Source organism: Ambystoma mexicanum, chromosome 2p (assembly GCF_040938575.1).
Source record: "Ambystoma mexicanum isolate Mex_15411 chromosome 2p, UKY_AmexF1_1, whole genome shotgun sequence".
Classification (NCBI taxonomy): Eukaryota; Metazoa; Chordata; class Amphibia; order Caudata; family Ambystomatidae; genus Ambystoma; species Ambystoma mexicanum.
The window spans coordinates 1093961140-1093986337 of NC_090923.1; the positions used below are offsets into that span (position 1 = coordinate 1093961140).

Consider the following 25198-nt stretch of genomic DNA (forward strand, 5'->3'; position numbering starts at 1 on the left):
GGCAGAAATCGAGCGAAGTACAGAGACACTAAGGGCACAAATGGAGAGAAGTACCGAGAGCCTGAGGGGTGAACTGCATGCGACGTCCAAAGACGTGTGTGGTGAACTTGCCGCTGTGCGCCGTGTGCTCACTGAGCTCTCACAAACCCTTAGGGACATGCATGGACGTGAGCAGGCAGAGACATCATCCGTTGCAAGTTCCGTCCAGGGCAGCCCCCAACGTAGATCTGGGAGGACCCGGCGCTCCACAGGCAGGGGTGCCCCTGATACCCGGAGAGGGGGCTTGCAATAGCGTCTGCCCACTGACAATGAGCGTCATTGGACACTGGTGTTCGGGGGGGAGGTAGGAGGGTGGAGGGGGTGTGTTGGGCTTCTTTGGGTGGCGGGTCGATTGGGTGTGTAATGTCTTCTCACATCTGCAATACAAATCTTCATATTCATCCTATGAGATGTGTGGACATTGATCTCTGTGTACGAGGCCTATCCTGGCGTACAGTCCATATTGTGCATGTCCCAGACACACACAGTGCCACAAGTCCCGTGTCCATGTAACAGCCACCAGGCGTGAGTGCTAGAAGCATGCATCTATGAGATTCTGCCGTAATTCACGGGCCTCCTGTGCCTCGCGGACCCCTTGAGGTGCTGCCACATCCCCACCCTCATCATGCCCATCTTCAGGTGCTAGCAGTTCTGCGTCGGGGGCATGGCCACATTCCTACGTACGCACATGTTGTGTAGCATGACACATGCCATGACCATCTTTGCCACCCTCTCATGGCGGTACAGGAGTGCCCCGCCAGACCTGCTGAGGCAGCGGAAACGAGCCTTCAGTAGGCCGAATGCCTGTTCTATGACCACATGGGTACGTGAGTGGTTGGTTGTAGTCCTCCTCATGCTGGTCCTGTGGGTTCCGGATTGGTGTAAGGAGCCATTTCTTCAGTGGATACCCGCAATCACCTGTATGTGGACAAGAAAGGATGTTTGTAGAATGTCATTGCTACGTACGCACCCCCCCCTTCCTGCCAGGTCATTCACGCATCACCTACCCCACATACTCATGCATTAAATGAGACTCACCGAGTAGCCAGGATCGGCGCCCTGCGTGTCGCTCCATGTAACGTGGTATTCTAGAGTTCCGCAAGACCATAGAATCATGTGTTGATCCCGGGAATCGGGCAGAACAATGTGTAAAGATCCTGTTGGAGTCACACACCATTTGCACATTGATGGAATGATATTGTTTCCGGTTGCGGTACTGGGCCTCCATGGCATGTGGGACAACCAATTCCACATGGGTGCAGTCGATGGCACCAATGCAACCCGGTATGCCGCCAAGTGCATGGAATCCCACTTTTGTGTTTGTTAGCTCCTGCTCCGAGCGTGGTAAAGTGATGTAGTCGTCTGAGTGCTTCAGGAGGGCATCAAGCACTTGGAATAGTGTCCGTGAGAATAGTGGCTGTGAAATGCCATGCAACTGTCCGACTGTGTGCTGGTAGGTGCCTGTGGCCAGGAAGTGGAGTACAGACACCACCTTCAGTAGGGGTGGGATGGCGGTTGGGCTATCTATCATGCTGACAAGGTCAGCGTGTGTCATGTCGACAATGGCGGTTATGGTGTCCCGGTCCAAACGGTAGAGGGTGTGGATCTGCTCAGCTGTGAGGTTGAACGGATTAGCTCGGAGGCGTGGGATTGCGGGCTGCCTGCGTGGTGGTAGTGGCTGTGCTGGTGGGGCTTGCTGGCCATGCCTTGCCCTCCTCCTCCTCCTCCTGCGTCTCCTCTGTGCGGCCGGTTGTTGCAGTCGTTGGCGTTCGTCTTCCTCTTGAAGTTGGAGTACTTGCAGTGCAATCAGGTCCCCCAGGCCCAACATCGCTAGTCCTGCCGGTAGCATTCTGGAGTGGGTGTGGTTGTGGGAGGGGTTTGGGTATGCAATTTATGTGTTTTCAGGCTGTATAGCCTTTACCTGTGGTGATTCATTCCACCTGTGTCAGCTGCAATGCCTTTCGTGCGAGCACGTCCCGCACACGACGCTGCAATTCGACGCATGGCATCTTGCATTTGCAATCATGTTCTTAATCCTGATGGCTGTGGAATATTGGTTTATATGTTAATTCTGCTATGGTCCCATTGTTGCACATACTATATTTGCATTCGCGAGCAGACTTGTGAAGGGTCAGTGGAATGTAGTGTTCGATCAACGGTGGACCCTCATGCAGCACTGTACCGACGTCCTCCGACGGCGGGGAGTCCCATCAGTGATTGAGGCCAGTTACCATTTTCACACACAGCCGCACTGCATACATGTATTTGTGAATACAAGCGCTCACAGATGCCTTTTCAACGTGATGTTGCAAATGAGGAATTCGAAGGACAGCGCTTTCGGTTTTCAACTAGCGGCGTCGAGACGCCCACAGGTCTGACTGGAAATGTAACGTTCTATTGTTGAATGTCCTTGGGACAGGGCCCATGACGGGAATGCAATGATTGATATGGTCTGAATGGGATGCGCCATGGGGTAGTGGACGATAAGGCAGGACGTTCCCAAATGCATGTGACTTCACTACACAAGGAATCCGGGCAGGAGCACAGTGGATTTTGAAGGCTGCATTACGCACAGACTCTATGGAAATTTCGAATGTTATGTGAGTGAATATTCAGGCGTTTTCATTACGGGATGAGGGAATGATGAATGGATGCATGGAAAGATGATTTAATTGGGAGTCTGCCATGTACATGCCTATTTGAAATCTGTCCCCTTCCCCTGCGCTATGTGATACAAGGCTGCCATAGTGGGACCATCGTCTGTCTGCCCTTGTTGAACCCTCCCTGTCTCGACGCGCCTTCAATCACTTGTGTCTATGCACGTTGATGATCCCATCTGATGGATCCTGTTCTGACAGGCGCATGCACACAGACACTCGTTTGAAATAGTGTATTCACCTCGATTTGTGTCGTAATGATTCGCAAGTGATTTTTGGGTGCAATTGGTCCTTATGAGTGGGCTAGCATGCATATGGTTGTAGTTTGGTGTGTTGAATGAAGTGGTTAATGCATATGGAGTTCGGATGCCCATACTATCATTTTTTTCATTTGGGTGACAGGTATCTCCTCCCCTTCTGCCGCTGCCATCTGTACGCCACTCCTGCAGATGGCTTCTACAGTCGACACCTGCAGCTTCGAGTTAATCAGTGGAGCACCATTACGATCTTATGGGACGATCGCCAATGGCCCACATTCCCTTACGCAGTACTAGTGGCTAGGTGCAGCATACCTAGCTTCCAGCTGGACTAGTGTCTACTTCATGGGACGGCCCTGCGGTCCTAGGCGCTTCCATGTTGCCTTTTTGGACGTTGATGTAGCCCCTGTGTGCCATGAAGGTACAGGGCGTCACACATGGGGAAGCTGGTCATTTATTGCGGATGCAGCCCACAGTAATGCTGATCATTTGTGATTTTATGTTCTAATGGCTGTATGGGCTTGGTGATTTTGATGTGCATTAAATTTATATTCAGATATTTACCGTGTAGCGTTATTCTTTGCTAGTAATGTGGCATATTCCGATTTGTGGCGCGATGTATTGTGAGGTGTTCTGCATTGGGTTCCGGCTTCTGGGTACAGTTGTGTGGTACGTCCTTATGCTGATGGTTGGTTTGACTACTGACATGTGTACAGGGCTGGTGCAGTCTCCCTCAGGTTACTGCTTTGGATGTTGATTTGCACTGGTGGCAAGCGATGGGGGACTGTAGTTGTTTTGTGTCATGGAATTTTCTGTTCGTTTTGGTGTACTTGCACCTTCAGATGCCTGTGCTGCATCAGTACGGCAATGGTGTGTTGCCAATTGTGGATGGCCACTCACAGGGCACTTGGGGCCCCTGCATGCATTTGTTCGTTGGCATGCATGGGTGACTTGTACATTTCGCTGGTTGCATGGTGTGACTGCATTGCGCCTACGAGGAGTTGTGCAATGTGGCCAGGGAGTGGAGTACAGGCACTCAGTAGGGCCATTACGGTTGGTTCGCGATGCCGTAGTTCTCGCCATGGCGGAATGGTACTTTCCGCCATGCTTGATGGCGTTAGGTGAATGTCCGCTGGGGTCAGCATTCGCGTACCGTTGCGCCATGGCGGATTTTGCGGTTTTGCAGGGCGCGCGTGCGCGTACTTGGTGCAGTTAGCGTTGGCGTTCGCTAAGGTGTCGCTAATGGCATCGTACTTTACGGTGACGGGTCATGATCGCAACGGGCGGTATTCGATGGCGGTATTACATTTCCGCCATCGTTTTTCGTATTCCGCAAGGGTCGTAATGAGGGCCAGTGTATTCTTTTCAACGTAATTAATGATGTGAGACCTAATTCGGATCGGATCGCTTCCATAGAGGTACATTGAGGTAACCGAAGCGTCCAATGCCATAATTTCACTTCCAGAGGGTTTGACCACTCTTTCTCTTTATCTGTGAGCTCAGCGGGTTGAGCGCTCGCTGTTGCGATCTGAGAGTGATCTGCAGGTCACAGGTTTGAATCCCGGCAAGGCCAACTCAGCCTTTCATCCTTCCGAGGTCGATAAATGAGTACCAATTTCAGTTGGTTGATATTGTATGTAAATATGTGCTCTGGAAAGCGCTGTGGATTAAGGCGCTATATAAATAACACATCATTATCATTATCATTATATAGGACTCCATCTAGGTGCGTAGTGTGTTAGGAAGTGACCGGCAGTATATCTACGATTTTGGAACTCTGCTACAGTCTTTCTGTAGTGACTACAACTTTGGAGGTGGAGATATGTGTTCCTTTAAAAGGTTCCACACAGCGCAGAATGCATGCAATGTGTGTAGTGTGTTTGCAAGTGAACGGCAGTCTATCTACGATTTTGGAACTCTGCTACAGTCTTTTTGCAGTGACTGCAACTTTGGAGGCGGAGGTTCTTTGTTCCTTTAAAAAGTTGCACATGGCGCAGAGTGTGTAGTGTGTTTGCCAGTGTTCGAAAAGGGAGGAAGGGAACGGCCACTCTGAAGAGGTCTCCATTAAGTGGTTCGCTGCTGGCACAGAAATTGCATGAAGGGGAAGGTGAGCAGCATTATTGCAGGTCGGTGGACTGCAGAGAGCCTGGAAACACACACCAAGGTAAGCCTATCAAAACTCTATTATCCAAAGTAGTTTTTGAAGTCGATATTAGTACCGTAAAAGACTGGGATGCCAGGGAAAGCGAGGATTCGAAGTAAAGTTATCCAGTCCCACAAAGCTAAACTGTACGACTTGAGGTCAGGAAAACAAATATGAATAACAAGGCAATAGCTGACCAACACTCTGAAAACGAAACAGAGGTTTGTGCTGGGAAAACCAGTATGACGGCGATAAACATGAGAGCAATGCAAGGGAAAATCACTGCCTTCTACTCTAAAAAGAGCAGTAACTCAATTTCGGGTGTGATACCTGAGGTGACAGTCACTCAACTTGAGAGTATTAATACTTCGCTGCCGGATATTGACAACAACTCCTCGTTGGAACTTTGCTACGCACTGCATAACAGTATTCAGGCAGGAGTTAGTAGTATTGCCAATACTGGCATCTCTGTAGCAGCGGTTGAAAGAAAAAAGGCTGATGTTCGACACGGGCAATTAATTTGCAAAGACTCTCTGGGAGCCCAAAGTTGGTGTATGATACAAGTGGGGAATCATCTGTGCCTGCATCTATTAACAGCCAGAACTCTAACCACAACTGTAATGACGCCTCTGTGACTTATTCAAATGCAAGAGTGTTAAACTTTGCTGTTAAGATACTTCTTAAATTGTGCGGTGCAATACACAAAGAGCTTAAGTGCCAGGGGGAAGCAATCGTGCAGTTACATGATCTTGTCGCCGACAAAGTACTAATCACAGGTCAAAGTGTAGTACGACCAGTAGACACAGACCTGACTTCAATTCAGAATAATGCAGATGTTATTTTGCCTGAAAGCCAAGAAGCTTGTAGTTTAAATGATGAAGATTGTACCTCCCCGGCCTGTTATCCAACGTGTAAACAGCAGCGGCTTGTGAAGTGCCTGCAAGATCAGGGGGATACATCAAGGCTCAACTGATGCTCTAGCCTCACACACCCTGAATTCCATTTAAGGCCAGCACCAAAAACAAATAAATTAAGGAAAATAGAAGAGCGCAGGTAAAGGAGATCTGTACAAAACATAGGTACATTAACTAGATGGCTAGTGAAGGATGATGGTCCAGTGCAGGCGCCAGCTTTGGCAATTCCTGCTGTGTGTGAGGTCAAAGATTTGGATTAGTCGACTGGATTTGCTGGGCTAGTGTGTGGATGTAAGAAGTGTAGACTTCACAGTTGTACCTCAATGCCCTCAGCAAATTAATAAAGAGGAGACACCGGTCTGCGAGGAACTTGACCCTAAGGTATTCACTATCGGTCCGATAACAGTGACTAAAGACAAACAGAACTTAAACCGTTCAGCTTTGATGTAAATTTAGAAGCAAGAGAACCTGGGAAAGTCGCATGTGGTGACTTAAACTCAAAAAATGCGGGTAACGGGCTTAGTTGGACCAAGGCCAAAATAGAGAAAATCTGTAGAACAGCTTTTTTTACCATGGTTTGTTTGATTGGCGCAAATGAAAGGGTAAAAATGAAAAATGAGATTGAAGAATGGCTCAAACAGTTTGCTCATAGAACATGGGGAGGGGGCTCGAGCGCCAAACGTGACCAATGGGAGCAGGAATCCTGCTGTATGTGGGATATATTTACTGACTCAGCAGTACTTCCCCACATCACCAAGCTGCACTTCAGCAGAACCAGCAAAATGGCTGCGCTGGCTCCACTGGGCACCATTGCACTCAAATGGCGTTTTGCAGCGACAAAAGGATGGCTGCACTGTTTTGCCAAGCGCAATTGGGCAAGATGGAACAGGGAGCACCCCGAAAAAAAGGCTACTAGGGTGTGTTCTTGTTTGTCTTAAAGAAATGGAGTGAAAAAGCAGCACTGTTTTGCTGCAAACCCAAAATTCCTATTGAAAAAGGGATATTTCACCTTTAAAATGATGGTGCTCCGATGCTATTTTTCCCTGGTTTCATTAAACTTCTTTTATCAAAAAGACCCTGTCATGCCCAGCCATATTCACATTGTGCTCCCTCAGAAAAGAGCCTTATTCCTGAATGACAGGCTGTGCCAGCCAAACCTGGGAAAATCAACAAAAGCTTTCCTACATCTATACGGGAAATGCTTAATTTTTTCATGAAGACTTTTGCCTTGTACTGACTGTTGTGTAAAACAAGCTGACTACAGCTACAAAACCATGTGGGAATCCTGATGGGAGAGCAAAACCGAATTTGAAAGGAATATGCCAGCTTTCACCACGTGTCAGAATGGACTTTTACAAACAGGAGAAAAAAAATGCCCGTTTTAAAAAGTACATTGTTGAATGAAAGCTTGTCCGTGTCCAGCATTGTGAAGGGGTTTGTTTCTGGGGAAACATACATCGCTGTTTTATTCGACAGCTTGTTTTGATTCAGGACAAAAGAAAAGAAAGACTGTGAAACTGCATTGGCTGGATTTTGCAGGCTCCCAAAACAGGTTATTCCAGTTGATCAGAGCTAAGGCTTCCCCCAAAAGGGAACCACGATAAACTTCCAGGACACCTGGCTGATAATTGGTAGGTTGGAAAACTTTGACTGACCAGGACAAAAAAACTTCACATACTACTCATACTTGGGTCTGGGCTGAGCCATTTTACAATGGAACTTCTAGGACACGGATGTGCGCAAAAAAGAAAATCACACTACCATGTGACTTCTACGAGAAGCTCCAAAGAAAAACTCCATGACAAACCATGGATTTAGGTGGGGGTAGCTTGGAAGCTATGCCCGTATATATGGGGAGAAATACTGAACATTTGTTTCCCAAGACTATTTTATAAATAAAACTTGTAAGACTTTTATCTTTGCCACAGGACTTTGCAAAAAGGTGAAAAGACAGTTTAAATGTGATTTTATTGGCTTTCATTTAAGACGACATAACCTTCACTGCCACATGGGGAATAGAAATGGCAGAGAATTGGGTATTATACGGAAAGTATCCATGATGCCATTGCAAATTGTAATACTTACATGCCTTATGATAATCCACACCCATGTATACATTTATAGAATTTTAAGTAATATAATTCTCACTGAAAAGCGCGAAAAACTGGTAGAAGGGCAAAACAAGGTCCCACAACCGTGAGGATTTGACTGCTATGCTCTACATACAATATGTAATCTGCCCATGTGATTTGTTAAAGGTCCACAAATGTATAAATGTGTAAATTAGGCTATGACTGATTTTTGGCAAAAAGGACTGTGGGATGGCTTTTTGCCTCATAAAATGCAACCTCATAAACTGGGACTCCTCCTCGAGGAGGCAACCAACATTGATTGTCCTATCCGCTTCTTGGAGGAAGGCCTCGCCCAGTTCTGCCTACCAATGCTTCTGTGATGTCACCAGGCCCCATAAATAAGAGTGGTTAACAGAGCTCCAGACACACACTCTCTCCTGAATTTACGGTGGCTGCATTCCTGATCTGCTCCATTCATCTTGCTGATTCCAGATTTCACTACAAGGCCAAAGCATTGCTGACCTTACACCAGCAAGGCCAAAGCATTGCTGATCCTGTCCCAGCAAGGCCATTGATCCAGAAAAAAACCCATGAAAATCCCATTAAATAAATGGAAAAGCTGTGGTACCTTTTGCATTCTGAAATCAGACCAGCTTGCTGCCCACTAACTGCATGCCCGCTGCAACCCTGCCATCCAGCTGTCCTTGCCATCCGGTGACCCGAATTGCCCAGCTGTTTGCTGTAAGGCGAGCCTGCCGTGTGGTGACCAGACCCAGTTGGCCATTCCAAAATTCCAAACCCAAGCGTGGAATGTGAATATATCCCCATCACAGAGAAACACATAGTCTCCCCATCTTGACCCTTTTGCCTGTATAACACTCTCCAAGCAATCCTATATATACCCTGGCAAATTGTTAAAACTGTAGAATTATCCATGCAAACTGTCCTTGATTTCTAAGTGCTAATGCAAACTCTCTTTTCATTTCAGGCTGGTGTAAATAATAAGCCCTTAGTTATATTTTGAGTAATCAAACTACTTTCCAGTTAAAGTTGAGCACTGGGGTGATAAGGTTGACCTCGCGAATCATCCTTGGAGCTTACTGTGTTCCTCTTTAACAATACAGTCTACATAATTTAGTTTACGTAACATTTGCCTTTCTTTCAAAACCAAAGTTTTCATTTTAACTGCTCTTTTTTCCCTAAAACTGAAACCCATTCCGCCCGAAAAGCTCATTCAAATCTTCAGCTATCACCATTCTTTCACTTTGATATTGTCCCTCTGATATACATCTGTCCCCCAGACCAAAAACCGCATTGCGATTTTCAGTATTTCACCAGTTTTTATGAAAAAAAGTGTGGGTCATTTTAAACGGGAATTGAAAAGAATTGCAATTTTTCCACGTGTCATTCGGCTGGAGTATGTTTAAACTTTCCACTCGTTTTTTTAATTGTATGCTCTTGGTGATCCATTGCCTTGTGATTGCTAGTGTTTATCTATTACTGCCTTCGTGAGAAATCATATTTACATCAAAGTTTTAACATCACATGTCCATTTCCGAGTGTCATTTCATGCTATTGCAAAGGGGTTTAAAATTCGTTTTCGGATTTTGATTGTTTGCTGCCTCTTATTCCTGACTACCTGCTGCTTCTTTCTATCCACTCAGAATTTGATTAATTGTGGGTTGAGGGAACATTGCAGGAGGAAATCCTAATCTATCCTAATTCAAAAAGTGCTCCTATTCACATGTGCTTTGTATATTTTCTACTAAAAGGTTAACCAAGTACATTGCTTCCATTTTCATTGTAATTATCACCCCATTGGTGATTGCTGCCCCATATTAAAGATTGTATGATTTCTTTTGAATTTTAAAAATAAATAAATATTGCAATTTCCCCAACCGGCCTGGTTCATGGTCCATTTTGACCCGGGGCATTAGAAAAAGGGTGTGTGAGACTAGTTGTGTACCATCTCAAATTGAATCCGCATAAAATAAAGAGAAAGGCATCTCAATTGAGATTCACATCCTTGGCTGAGACCAAGTTGTGTGTCGTCTGATTGAAATCCTTAACATGTATTTGACATCAACATAAGTAATGCTAAACGTATTAAATGCAGGGCCATCAGAGTAGTTAAAGTAGGGCTTAAGGGTCCTGGTTTGACAGTACTAGCAGCTGTGGAAATAACAAGGATAAATAAAGACTAGCGTTCCTGGTTAAAACTTTACAAGATCAGTAAGATCAGCAGTAACTGGTAAAATGTGTTCATATTTTTAAAAAACGAGATAACCGTGCAATTTGGGAAATGTTGGCTTCAGCCAAAGGTGAGAGTGAGAAAAAACAAATAAACTCAATTTCTGGAGAAGTATGGTGTACATACATAAGAACAAAAATTGAGGAGGGGTGGTCACACAGAGAAATACACAATTAAAAAAGGTACAATTGACTCAAAAACAGTGAAAGGGAAATTAGGCTCAGTCAGGCAATTAAATAAATACAAACATATTTTATTAGCATCAAAAATCACAGTGGAATAAAAGTAATTCACACAATAACATCATAAAATGTATATAAGCATAAACAAGTCTAAATTTCGGTCTGATAGCACAGCAAGCAGAGTACTCGCTTTGACATCTGTGAAGAGCCTGCTGACGCAGGTTCGAATCCCGACAGGGCCAAACTCAGCCTTTCATCCTTCCGAGGTCGATAAAATGAGCACCAGACACCATGGGTAATAAGAAGCAGCGCTCAGATACCTGAGGGTTCGTAGCACTATATCAATGCTAAATTATTATTATTATTATTAAAAGAAGACCTTAAGTGCACTACTGGGCATAGAAAATGTTATATTAGTGTCTAGGACAGTGCGCAAAGGTCAATATATAAGTGCTAACATAAAGTGCTTAGTGCCGACTACAAGTATCTTGACCACATTTATCAATTGGGAAACCCAAGATGTCATATTCAATGTAGTTTCGACGAAAGTTGAAATCTAGTTCATTCACAAGAACTGATAATCGTCTTCCTCAGGACACAAGAAGAAGCTTCCATTGTTAGACAACTAAGTGAAGAGAATGCATATGGACATAGAATCACATAAAGGTCTCATATATGACATTGCATCATTTTCCTGCCTGATTGAAGACCTGAACATCTGCGAAAATTACACAAAAAAAGACATGACAATTTATTTTAATTAAAAACCTGATTGAACCCTTCAATCCCAAACATCACATGGAGTTCAAATTGTGTAGACTACCAATTCCAAGTGAAAAATGTTAACCTTGAAGGGTCCATAAGGGACGCGAGGAACAATTTCTTCATGCTCACAGCCCAATAGCAAACAGATGGTAATTAATACATCTGCAGAGACAAAAATAAAAGAGGAACTGGGATTAATACTATCCCTAGTTCTCACTAAAAACAAAGAACCATGGACAAAGGCATGCAAGAAGCCCCCACAGAACATAAAGGGATAAAGGAACTAACCTCGTCAAAATTCAGCCCTGGAGTATTCGACCAAGTGATGCTGCCATCCAACTGCCTGTCAAATATCACTGGTAGGTGTAATCACGTCCCAAATATTCAATAGCAAGGGGCCCCAAGATGAAAGGGGGAAAAAAAGAATCAACCCTGAATGTAAAACATATGAAGAAGCAAAAAAGAAAGCAAGCAAGGGCAGCATCAGTCGTGTCTTATACGTAAAACAACATCACGTATTAGTTGCTGCTTAAACAGTTATAAAACAGGCACTAGTAGTGTCTAGAATAAAGCCGCCAAGTGAATACTGCGAAAAAGAGGAGACAATCCCAAAGGGGCTTCACATGTGGTTGTCAACAGGGCAGTATAGTTAAATATTAGTCTTGTGGGCTAGGAGTATGTAACTAAGCAATATGGACATTAAACCCGTAGAAAAATCGCCTAAATTAGCGTTAGCCAAGGACAAGTAATGGTGGTTCCTAAATGTAAACCACAAGCACACAAGCCAATGTTTAGCAACTCAAATACTGAATTGCCAGCGCTGTAATCTCTAGTATGTGGGCATTCGTAAATGATGGCTAGAGATAAAAAATGAACAGAGGCCGACGACGCACTTACTCAACGTAGTTGAAAGCTCTGGCAAAGCGAGGAAAAAGACACAGCCTTAGCGTTCCCGTCTATAACGCTGCCGAATACCAATGACATTGTGTATTTCAGCCGGAAGGAAAATTGTACTTCCGTTCTAACAGTGTAACGCAAAAAATCTCATAGATATAGAAATGGGACTAGTAACAAACAGGAGAAAATGATGAAGATTTGCCCGTAAATGGTGCATTCAGGCCTCTAGAAGAGGTTAGGGAACGATGTTAGAACTAGTTATTTGGAAAAAGTATTCAATAAATGTAGAAAAGAGGTTGACATGCAACACAGGGCCAAAATGATAATAAAGCTGGCCCCCAAGAAAAGGAATCTAAGTAGACCATAGAGCTGACAAGAACAGAAGCTTAGGCAAATATGCAGACAATGGTGGATGTACATACATAAGAACATATTTTTCGACCCGACATCCCAGACTGAATATATTGGTAGAGGATCAATTAGGCTGTTGGTCTTGAAACGGGAGGTCATTAAGGATGTAATAGTTCAATCGAAGAGCTCAAGATCACCCACCTCTAATGGCCTTGCGAAAACGGTCCTTAAGAGTGACCCTGACAACTGGGCACATGTTTTGCTGATATTGTTTGCTCGGGTCTGCAGGGAGCGAAAGGTGCTGTCCTCAAGGCAGCAGTCTGTTTTTATGGCCATATACAAAAAAGGAGATTGGATGAATGCTATCAACCACAGACTGCTGTCCATGTTGGACGTCACCGGTAAACTTTTTGCCACTTTGGTATTAAAGGAGCTACAGAAATGGGTGGAGGCCAACAACATTCTCCATCTGTTCCAGGCAGGTTTTTGGCCTGGTTCAGCCACAGCTCATAGCATCAGAGCACTTGACTACCCCATACAACGTGCTTGCAGTAAAGATGGCCCATCACTATATGCCACATTTGTTGATTTTAAATCAGTGCTTGACCAAGTGAACAGAAACATCCTATCGGCTAAATTAAGGAAGTTTGGATGCCCAACCTGGTTGTTGCAAATACTTATGGAGCTGCATTACAACAACTGGGCCCATGTTCGCCTGGATAATGAGGGCATAGTTATGCCCTTGGTGGAGGTCAACTGGGGAGTCAAGCTAGGTTGTGTCTTGGCTCCCCTGTTTAATCTGTACATTGCAGACTTGCCACAATATCTGCAGGGTAAATCCACATGTCTGCCGAAGATCGGCAGTTCTCCCTTTGTCGCAATGCTATATGCTGACGACCTGGTAATGTTTGACCAGATTATTGTGTGCATGAAAAACATGATGAACGAACTTTCAGGATTCTCTGCAGAGCACGATTTGCCTATTAATCTTGACAAAAAACAAAACATACACAATGCTGATAACAAACAAAAAACAAACTGAGTGAAATTGGTTACCAATTTGGGTGTAATTAATTATGCATCAACTTATCAGTATTTGGGAGTCGAATTAGGTGTATTAGGTTACGGTAATGTGGTTGAGAATAAGATCAGAAGGGTCAAACAGCGTACTCATCAAATAAAGAAAGTGGCAAGAGAACAAGCTAGCTTTTCATTTGTCGGTATCATTATGCTCTACAAGCAGTGCTTTTACTATATGGGCTAGATGCTTTAGCAATATAGGACTTAACCTGGCTAGATAAGATTGAGAATTCATTCTGGCGTAGTTTGCTGGGTTTGCGCCCTTTGTGCCGTGTTGAATTTGTACATCTGGAATTAGGTTTGACTACCCTACGGGGAATGGCACTTAGAGCCAGAGGTTTACTACACATAAAATCTCGAACCAACCCTGTATGCAGATTGACAAGTCTTGGTGATAACTGTGAAGGAAAGGCTGTGTTTAGGGGTAGAAACTATGCAGCTCTGAATGAGGATCTCTTTACAAAGATTGAGTGGCAACCAAATTTCAATGCCAGGGATCGATATTGTACGATGATATTGCCTTTTGAGAAAAAATTCAACACCTAGCGAATTTAAAGTGCTATGAAGCTGTAACCAATGTTACATTGATACATTGATATAGAAAGACGCAACATTATTTATTGGTGTGCCCTAAGCCGGAAATAAGACTTTTCTTACTGTTACTAAGTATAAATGAATTGCCTTTAATTGCTATACGTGGCCCTCAGTTGCGCCTAGGCGCAGAGGATCGTTACTGTCATACCTGCAAGTTCCCAAATAGCGAAACATGACCTCACAGTGTGTGTAAAACTGGGATCTATATATATGTGTGTAACTTGGGTGGATTGGTCTGCAAATATGAGGCATTTAAGACAAACACCTTTTGAGACTATTGCCTAAATACGAAATCAATTTCCTCCCAGGTGGTCCTGTATCGTGTATGGTTACATGTCAAAGAACTGTTGAGTCACAAGGATATAACCGTGGGATAGTAGTTACGCCCAAAATATACCTATATACCTATAACAGAACTTTTCGATTGGGTCTGAGTGGGGTCAGGGGCTATTTAAACTGTTCAATCACTGTGCAAAGATGATAGGGCATATTAAGGCCTAGGCCAAGCCATGTATGCAGACTTGACTGTGTATGCCTTGATAATGTTTGTAGGTTTGAATGTATATGAATGTACCTGTAGTCAGGAATAAGGATTTTTATGAGTTTGTATTTATTGGAAATGCCTTTAGATAATATGTTGGTATGTATTTGGAGATTAAGTGCATATTGATGTTATTTTATGATCTTTTATTTGTGTAAAGTTCATTGAGTTATAGAGCAAAAAAGATTAATAATAATATTATAAGACTCCAGGAATAATGCTGGTATTGTACATTCTCAGTAAACCTTCTACAGAGTTTCCTCCCCTATGTCTCACATAGTTCTTTATAGCGTTGAACTTCTGTTGAGTTTTGTTAGTGATGGATCTTCCTATCTTGCTCCCCATGTCACATTGGAAAAAAGTATTCCTAACTAAATGTAATTTCAAGGGTTTTGTAGTTATACTTTTGTCGGCTCGTCCCGCGTTTGACTCCTTATCCAGTTCCCTGAGTGCTGCCAGCCTCTTTCCTTTTCCCTGTGCCACAATGCACAATTCCTCGCCCTGCATGCTGGCAACCCCCCTTCCCCAGGCCGCCATTCACTAAACACCAGCGACACCCTAACCACAAGTAGTACCACTACACACTTTACTTGCTTTTAGTCCCTTTTGTTGCCCTCCAACCTCTTTTTTGCCCCTGCAGCCTCTTTTGTTGCCACAGCCCCCTTTAGCACCTTTTCTTGCCCGTCTGCTTTAGCCCCTTTTTTGTTGCCCCAATCTGCTTTACCCCCATGTTTTGCCCCTCCATCTGATATAGCCTATTTTCTTGCCTCTGTGCCCCTGAAAGCCATCCCTCAGCCTGCGTTAGCCCCCGTTATTGCCCCAGGCTATTTTAGCCCCTTTTTCAACTCCCTAACCAGTTTAGCCCCCTTTCTTGGCCCCAGGTCCATTTGACCCCTTTTCATACCCCATCCCCTTTTCTTGCCCCCTTTAACCCCTATTGTCACCTCCCAGTCAGCTCCTTTGCTTGCCCCTTTTGTTGCTGCCAGACACTCTTAGGCCCTTCTCCTGCCTCCCCAATCACTTGTATCCCTTTTTCCTGCTCCCATCAGCTGACACCGGCCCCTCACCCATTTTGCATGACATTTTCCTGGCTTGGCTTGTGTTGGGCCCTAAGACCCAGCCCAGACCCCTGGCCCAGCCCTACCATGCTTGGACTAGCCTATAGGGCAATAGGCCCGTTCCCGAACCAAAAACAAAAAATGCTAGTGTGGGGCAGTTCGTTGGGTCAAAGTGGGCCAGTTTTTGGCCAATGTGGGCCAGTTTCATGACCTTCACCATGCGGTTAGTAGTTTTGACCAGTGCTGCTGAGTAAATATTCTTTAAAATGTACGATTTACATCACATTTTATTTTAAACTCCCCCTTGGTCACTATTCAAACAGTGTCACAAAAGGAATGAATAGCCATTTGCAACTGTGTGCCACTTTTCCATTGGTGCCTGAGACCAATTTATGGCCCAGTCCGAACTTGTGCCCTATAATCCCAGGCTCTCCCAGGTCTAAAGTTCACCTTAATAGCCAGATACAGTCGCTTTCTATTTCCAGTAAACCTTTATCTCTCCTAAGGTCCTTACATTAGTGTTGTAAATCTCAAAATAATCTCAGTCAGCCGCCAAATCTCACCTACAACATTGGGGTCTCACTTCAGCAGTCCTGAGGCCTCTCTCCCCATTCTCATCCATGGCGAGAGCGGGCTTTATATTATCTGCTAAAGGGAAGCCACCACCCTCCACTGATGGATAAAATCGATCAGCAAGAAGCAGACAGACCTTAAAGGCTCTACGGGAGAGCCCTGGCTCTGAGCTATAGTCCAGTAGGGGGCGCAGGTTCACGCGGCAAGTAGCGCTGCGTTACAGGCCTCACCTGCTCTGGTGTCTTCGTGTTTGTTCATCAGAGCCGGTGTTATGTAATTTTTGGTATCCCATACCAATCCCGAATCCCCAGGTCTTCGCCTGTGCTCGGCTCATCGCTGATTGGCTGCATTAAGCCTTAGCACCACCTCCTTGATCCTGAGCACCGCCCCCTCTTCTTCCGAGTGGTCACAGACAAAAGCAGCAGAGTACCGAGCGAGCTAGCTCTGTTGTTGTAATAAACACTCTATTCTGAGAGAAAGCTTTGCATTAAAATGTGAGGCTGCCTCTGAGGAAGCCTTTGATGTAAAGCTTTCTCTCAGAATAATAAGCAGTGTTTAATGTATACCCACAAGGGAACGAATCTCGGCATTTCATTCACTTTAACTTGTCATTAAAATACAAGGCTTTGACTGAGTAAGCCACTCCTTACAGTTCATGAAATGTCGAGCTGCTCTGTCTGGACCGTGGTAATGACAAGTTACAGCTATAAAATGTTTCCTAGGGCTCCCCATAGCTCTCAACCATTTGTGATGCAAAGGCGGGTGAAAACACCCGATTTTATTTTATGTGGGTGAGAGGCCCATTGAAACAAATGCCATAGCTCTCAACCATTTGTCTTGCAAAGGTGGGTGAAATCACCCGATTTTGATTATTGGAATGAATGGGCGTGCAGATGGCTTGGCGGGTGAATCAGCCCTTTTCCAAGGCGGGTGACACCCGCCAAAAGCGGGTGAGTTGAGAGCTATGGAATGGGCATGCAGGCGGCTTGGCGGGTGAGTCCGCTGTTTACAAGGCGGGTAACACCCAAAAGCGTGTGAGTTGAGAGCTATGGCTCCCTATAGATTCTCTCCTAGCGGTGAAGAATATCATATTGTCCAGTCAGGGAAGTAATCAGTATTGCAAGAGTAGGGGTGGGGGTGTTCCACGATAAAAGTCCTGCTACTTTCCTCCCAAATGCAGTGCGCACAATTCCATATGGTCTCATTCGCTTCCACAAACCACCCACCCCTGCCCCAATCTACTTTTGGGGTAACATTACTAGTGGCATACGACATTTTAACACAAGAAAAAAAGAAAACTGCAGAATCATTACAAATGCAGGGAAATCCTCTATTAGAGCTCTGTCCAGATGTTCTGGGGCAAAGTACATACAAACCTAATTTGCATATTGATTTCACCAACATAAATTACTTCACAGAAAAGGACATTGCAAGGACCATGAACAGTCTTAGATACTTGGAGGCACCATGGAAGTGACTTTAGAATAAGTTGCCATAAGTAAGCCAAGTGGAAAATCATTTTGTGGTGCAAAATACCTACATTTCACTATTATATATGGAGCAACTCTATAATCAGGCGTTTTTTAAATAACATGATATATTAACACATAAGCTTTGAAGTTAATCACAGAGCTTCAGATAAGACACAGTGTGATAACATGATCTGCCCAGGATCACACACTTTGTTTGGTGAAACCGGGATGTGGACAATTTAAGCAACTGAGCACATCTTCACAGGTTTAGTTTGTATAGATATTGTCATGATCTCTGCTTCCAAAAGATCAGGACTTGCCCGACTCCCTTGGAAGCAGACCCATAACCCCGGTTCCGACTGCCAGCCAGTCCCAATTGGGACCTTTTGGACCCTGTCCTGGCGCCAGTGGCACCAGGCTCATAAAGATGCCCAGTCCCAGCGCTGGAAGCGCCGGGCTCATAATGCTTGGGTGGACTTACCTGCAGCAGACCATGCTGCTTACTTACCTGCCAGTTGAACCCCTGATCCTCTTCTGTTTGGGACTACTTTTCCTGTTGGGTGGGGCAGGAGCCACTCCCTAGGTTCAGAACACTGGAACTCTTCTGGAAAGCAGGAACTCTTTTCTTACCTAGGCGTGGCTGTGGAAGGAGACACCTAAGCACTACAGGAGGCTATTTAAACCACACCCGATGGATGAATCTTGCTTTGCGTTATTCTGCATTCTCTGCAGCAGAACGCTCATCGTGTCTTCTGCTTCTGATCCTGGGCCTAAGGGAACAAAGGTTTACCATCCTGGAATCCAGTCTTCAGCAGCACCTGTAAAGACAAAGAAAGAACAGGTTAGCACTACGGTCTTCAGTGGCAGCGCATCTCTTACCTGGTCCATCGGCTGTCACCAACGCCTCGCGCTGCATTCCGGCATCTGAAAGACAAAGGCTTACCTACTCTTCGCATGCTCCGGAGGTCTTCGCACTGCATTCCGGCATCTGAAAGACAAAAGCTTACCAGCTCTTCGCACGCTCCGGAGGCCTTCGGCGCTGCATCCCGCATCTGAAAGACAAAAGAAGGTGCATTTAAAGACATTGGGCAACTTTATTACTCACGTGCCATTACTCCTTCCCACGCCGAATCCAGTGGGTATTCCAGCACCCTTCAGCTTCTCTAAAGCTCCGAACTTGTACCTGCAAGATAAAAGGGACAGTTAGTGCGCATCGTGAAGCAGGCTACAAGCGCTTACTTACGTGCTTCCAGGCGCTTCTATTCCTCACGCGGGTTCGATCCTCAACTCCCATCAGCCCGCCATCCGCCATCGCCGGAACCCTGCAAAACAAGAGATATCATTACAAAAGACTTTTAAGACATTTGAAGTGCCCAGAACTTACCGTTCGTGCAGTTAACGACGGACAGCAGTCCTCTGAGGTCAAGAGGCCGGCACCCTTATCCAGTGAAGAAACTGGTTACGGCACCCTGCCCCGAGGCAGATGGAGAGCTCGGCGTTCACTTACCTAAGGTGAGGGTGTTAACCTTTGGGGTTCTACAGGAGAAGAGAAAGGGAAGAGGAGAGAGGCACCCAATAACCCCAGTTCATTAATCCCATATTTTCTATCTGCAGACATCTTACTCTTCGAGTCAGACATACAGTGCACAGAGGTCCAGCCCAAAGAGCCAACCGTGTGTTACACATCACCTTTGAAGATACGGCATTCACCCAGTCAAGACCGGCGCCTCTGCGGGAATCAGGTGAGCGTTACAGATATTATTAAGGTTTCCCTTTGCATTTCATGTGCTTAAACAATATTTATAGCAATGCCTTGGAAGCAAAGCACATTACATAAGAAACTACCCTTTCATAATTAACTTTACACTATATACATAAGTGTAGAAATATGTTGAGCAATAAGAGGATGATGGCTTTAGTTTTATTCTCCACATCAATGAGTTTATTAACCACCCTTGTGCATTTCACCCATCCTCCTGATTGAGGGGCTTTCACACACCACATAAGACTTCCACCATTAGATTGTAGACTATTTTTGTCAAAATGTTATATTCAAGAAAGAGCATGAACAATAATTTCAACCAAGTGATACATCCTCGTTATATACCGCCACAGATTCCTTACATAAATCAAGATATGCAACCTTTCAAATACAATTTTACCATCAAAGAGGGACAAATTGAAACAACCACAAAGAGCAATACATAAGGAAAGTCAGTGGGTACAAGGTGTATCTGTGACAGACAGCAACAGGAACATCGACAAGACGGAGCACACCGATACAACAAGCATTAGCAATGCCAACAGTTTGGGCTTTTATGTAGGCATGGGAAAGGCACTTGCCAGACACAGTGGTATTGGTATTAACTGCCCATTGATAGTTGCAGGTGTAAAATGGTGCGAGTACCTGGGCATCTAAGCAGTGCCCGGCAAGTTCCTAATATTATACACAAGCCAAAACTGTGGGCTTTGCCAATGCTTGTGCTTAACAGGACTTCAATTAAATAAACACAGAGTGCTTATAAATCAAGTGGCTGAATGCAGACCTGGCTTAGGCATTTTTTATTACACCAGTAGCGTGTTTACAGCACCAATTAAGTCTGCAAGCTGTATGCCAAACAGCACCTACAAGCTGTGTGGCCTTCCTCAAATGGTGACACCTAAAGGGTTTCTGTCAAAGAGTAAACGTAGGTACTGGGACAAAGAAGAGGAACATGGATGTAATGTGCCTGTGAGATTTGTGTAGAAATGAGCATTTCTACACATAAAGTTGACTTCCTTAAATAAAGCACAGTCTTGTTATTGTTATCAAGATACTGTATTATTCCTCATAAAGCATCTATGCTGCTATGACATCCGGCTGGTGTGTATGTACAGGAGAGCCCCATGGGAGCAACCTCTCTTCCTGCCGCTCTGTGCCTTTCTGTGCAGCACCCTGCAACACCCCCACACTCCTCCCCCCACCACAAGCGGTGTGCCCTCATGTCATGGGATGGAGCGATGCGGGCATCTCAGAACATGGCACTACAGCATGCTGTGCAGAAACATGGACACAGTAGGCATACATGTTGTGCTTCTCACCCCTTACAACATCTGCAGGTAAGAAGCCCTCAATTCAGAACACAAGTGGGATACTGCTTTGGTGCATAGGTGCAGCAGGTATGCATTATGTTGTCTCCCTTTTACAATGGCCTGGACTTGCAGACCCTGAGTGAGGAGATAAGTGGATGTTGTGCTGCTGCAAAGTGCCACCCCTTCTCTCCTGCATGTCCTTTGGTCTCACATCCTTAGTTCAGAAAATGTGCATGAGTGAAGTTCTGTACTGATGTATTCCTCTTTTGTGCAGCTCAATACAGAAGCCCTGCCAGATTATTTGTCAGTGAGTAGGATTGATACAGCCTTCCCTTCGAAGCTCCACTGCCAAAAGCTTGTTAAAGCTTGTTAGCTGCTTCTAGTGCAGCTCCTGGAGTAATCCCCTGGTTTAGCAAAGTCTGCGATACCAGATGATACTCTGAGAAAATGGAACAGTTCCTATTTCATCAACCTTGTGGCCGTGGAAGCTGTCAATGTTTTCAATGCTGTGAGGCCTCATTAGAATATGTTTCACCATGAAAATATTTGAAATAAGTAAAATAAAAATGTTACCTACTCCTGCTCACATGTAGATCACTGTAGCAAGCTTATTAATCCTCTCCACATCAATATTACCAGTTTAGCTATCTTATAGGCTGTGTAAATCATACATTTGTTAAGAAGGAGATGCATCCAGCAGGCACAGGCAGTATGTCAGAACAGATTAATTGTCATGCATATTAATGCCGTTCTAGTGTGCCCCAGTGATTGATGGTGTTCCAGGGGTGGGGATTATACTTATAACATGTTTTTATCCCTTCCATGATGATTTTCAGGGTGCCACATTGGGTGCTGGAATGCTAAGTGTTTGTCTTCATCTCTCTCTACCTGTGTCTCTCACATAATCTTTGACAAAACACCCTCCATAAACTAAATGTACTCTTGCCACTTCAATAATAACCCTTGACCATTAACCTCATATAATTTCAAAGTCTTTGATAGACCCTGAAAGGATAAAAGGCTCAGTCTAGAGGTGATCCGCAGATCTCTGGTGGGGACTCAACCCACGTAACAACCTTACTGGCCCAACAGATGGCTATAGTCGGCCATGGTCCACAATCGCCGTCCATGATCAGAAAGACTTAACCATGATTGGAGATGCTTGGCATTGGTTGGCTATGATTGGGGATGGTGGGCCATGGTTGGCAATGATTGGCTTGGGGATAGGCAACCGTGGTTGGTGTGGATGTTGGCGAAAGTCAGCAATGGCCAACTGTGTTTGGCAATGGTTGCCTGCTGTCTGACCCTAAAATACTTTTGCTAATATGAATGATGCCAAATATAAAACCTTTTAACTGCAGATAACCAAGACAAAAGACAATTCAGCCAAACAAAAGCCAGACGCTATATCTGCCTTTGCCAACCCTTATCTCCTAGTCATCATTTAGGGCATTCATTTTGGCTAACATGCAGAGGGGAACTAAACCACCACCTCGTGGAGCCAAAATTTAAATATTCAACATTTAATCAGTACTCAAATAATTCTACTAAGATAAAAAGTCAAAGAAAAAATGAATCAAATAAGAGAAGTAAGTTTGATTCCCTGTAATATAGCCAAGGGTGTTAATGTCTGTTGCAGAGATATACTTGTATCCTACGGGTCAGAATTTCACATTCCCAGTTAGATTGCACAAAGGGTTAATATGCCTGCACTGATTTGTCTGTACATACCTAACATTCTAAACAACAGAAGAACTGTGGCCCCTGCAGCCCAAACCTGAAAAACTGAAAAACTGAATAATATATTAAGATTTGCTCCTCATAAAAACAAACGTCCCTTCTTAGAAAGGCGGGAGGCTTGTTTCAACAAAAAATGTGGTTCTTTCTAGCAGCACTCTGATGAAACCATTGTGCTGTTAATGTATAACAAAATCAGATAATTTACATGTGTCTGTCCCTCTGGGTATTAAGGAAGTGGGGCAGTTGCCGGGATGCCCCATTAACATATTTTACATGTGGCACCCTAGCCTCTGAAACACTAGCATTGAGGGACCTTTAAAAAGCTCCTTTGTGCTGGTGCGGCAGTGGCCGATGCACCTCATGTAAAATAAAAGGCTCCACTGTGCTGGGCGGCAGCAGCGTCCAACTTAAGTGAAAAGGTCCTCCCAGCTGGAAGGACTTTTCACTTAAGTTGGGCACTGCTGCTTCCCAGCATGGCAGAGTAGCTTTTCAAAGGGCGCGGATGCCATGCCAGCTATGGGGAGTCTTTCAAGGGCCCCCTTAAACTGGTGTGGTTAAGGCACCATATTTAAATGAAAAGCACCCACTCTCGTGCTGACACTGGGCTTTTTTCATTTAAATAGGGCGCTGCTGCTACACCAGAATGGGACAGCCTTTAAAAGACTGCCCATGCTGGTGTGGCAGCAGCGCACTATTTAAGTGATGTGCTCTCCGCTTCAACACAGCAGCTTCGAGCTTTTCATTTAAATACGACATTGCTGCTGCACCAGCAGAGGGTAGCTTTTGAAAGGCTTCCCTGAGCTGGTGTGACAGCGGTGCCCTATCACCCACCAGATACAGAGGGATACAGAGGGACGCCCTGCGGCAGACCGGGCTGACAGCCACCCATCTGCCTCATGGCATAGAGCTTGCTGAGGTGGCACGTTGCAAGGTTCTGGACAAAACTGGGACTTGCCTGTACTTCAGAGACGTGTTCCAGAATCAGAAGATGCTGCTCTAGTATTTGTGCGAGTGAGTGGGGGCTGTGCATGGGCGATCCGGCTGCTTCACTCATGTACTGAAGAGGGACACATTGAAACAATCAGCGTGGGATCCTAACATTCTCAGTGTCCCAAAACAAGTCTGTTTGGGTTGTAGCTGAAGACTGTGAGGGGAGGCAGACCTAGTTCCCAGCTGTCAAACTCTCAGAAGAAACCAACCACCAGGGTTATGATCAAGCTCAGCGGGAAAACTTGTCAACTAACTGCCAACTCACCCTAGTTTTGGCAGAGCCGCCATTTTTTGTGATTGCCCGGATACAATACCCTTTCACACTTTCCCTTCAACGTAAAAGGCATACAGTAGTCACTCAGTGGCCGATTAAAGCTTGCACCCTATGCCTGTTTACCTGCTGTGAGAAACCTGATGCTGTCACCCCGGCTAAACCCCGGGGATCTTCCGTAGGACATTAAAAAACACTGCCCCCACCCTTTACCGACACAAACACTTTCGCACAACATGAAAGACAATAGACGTACACCAGAGTCGTATACCTGACTTGTCCCAATACCAGGGTCAGGCAAAGTCAGGCAATTGATCAGAATCACACACACATGACGGCCCTTTCCGTTCCCCACAGGGACAAAAGGTGGAGCAAGAGAGCACAGTACGAGCAAGACAGACCGCACAAGGAGACAGCTATCCATACCAGGCGGTTCAAGAGGAGGAGAAAGGCGGCAAACATCGAGAGGCAGACGAGGAGAGACACGACCTTGCCCTTCTCGACAAAAACCTGCGATACCGCCGCAGAAGGAATCACAAGACCAGGGACAATAGCCAAGTGTCCTGCAGCAGATGTCAACTGTACACGGACTGTATCGACGCTGAAAAGCCGGAGAGAGGGAGACTCCTGCTACCGTGGTACCGACCTTGACTCCAGTTGCGAGGAAAGCCAAGTGGTTCATCACAGCCAGTGAGTCGAAGGGGAAACCGATAAGAACCGGGCTCTGGGGAATGAAAGTCGCAAAGTCGCAAAGTGAAAGAAGTTCAAAGAACTGTAAAATTGTAAAGGGGAGACCAGATGCAGAAGGGGACCTGCACTACATGAATGTGAAGTTGGCAAGAGTGAACCAGTAGAAGGATGCTGACGAAGAGGGGGCAAAGTCTAAAGTCCCAAGAAAGAGTGTGTTGACAAATGTGAACTCGGTAGAGGGATGTCCACTATGAACTGTTAGAAAAGACATTAAGATTTGGGAACCAACAGAAAGCCATAGTGAACCCGGTGGAGGAAGGCTGAAAGCAAAAAGGGGTCTGCGCCCGGAAAAGGGGGACCCAGAGGTGAAGCCATCACTTGAGAAATAAGTCATAGTGAACCTGGTCGAGGGAGGCTGAAAGTAACCAATGGTCTGTGCCCAGAAGAGGGGGAACCAGGGCTGAACCCATCACCCGAGAAATATGTAGAACAGAATTTTGTGTTCGTTAGTCGTTTTTGTAAATCTATCAGGCCCTCGGAAACAGGAGACTCAACCACTGAAAAGCCTTGAAATCGATAGGCACTGTTT

At 45.1% G+C, this 25198-nt stretch overlaps 1 protein-coding gene across 3 annotated transcripts in view; it reads right to left on the reverse strand.

Annotated features, from left to right (window-relative positions):
* Nucleotides 1–16677, reverse strand: part of MAJIN (membrane anchored junction protein) — a 1009257-nt gene extending 992580 nt beyond the window's left edge. For all 3 annotated transcript variants that reach the window (XM_069643075.1, XM_069643074.1, XM_069643076.1), the window contains exon 1: nt 16605–16677. In XM_069643075.1, coding sequence (XP_069499176.1) covers nt 16605–16632 — 28 coding nt within the window. In that variant the 5' untranslated portion in view covers nt 16633–16677. The remainder of the gene's footprint in view (nt 1–16604) is intronic.
* Nucleotides 16678–25198: the final 8521 nt, after the last annotated feature.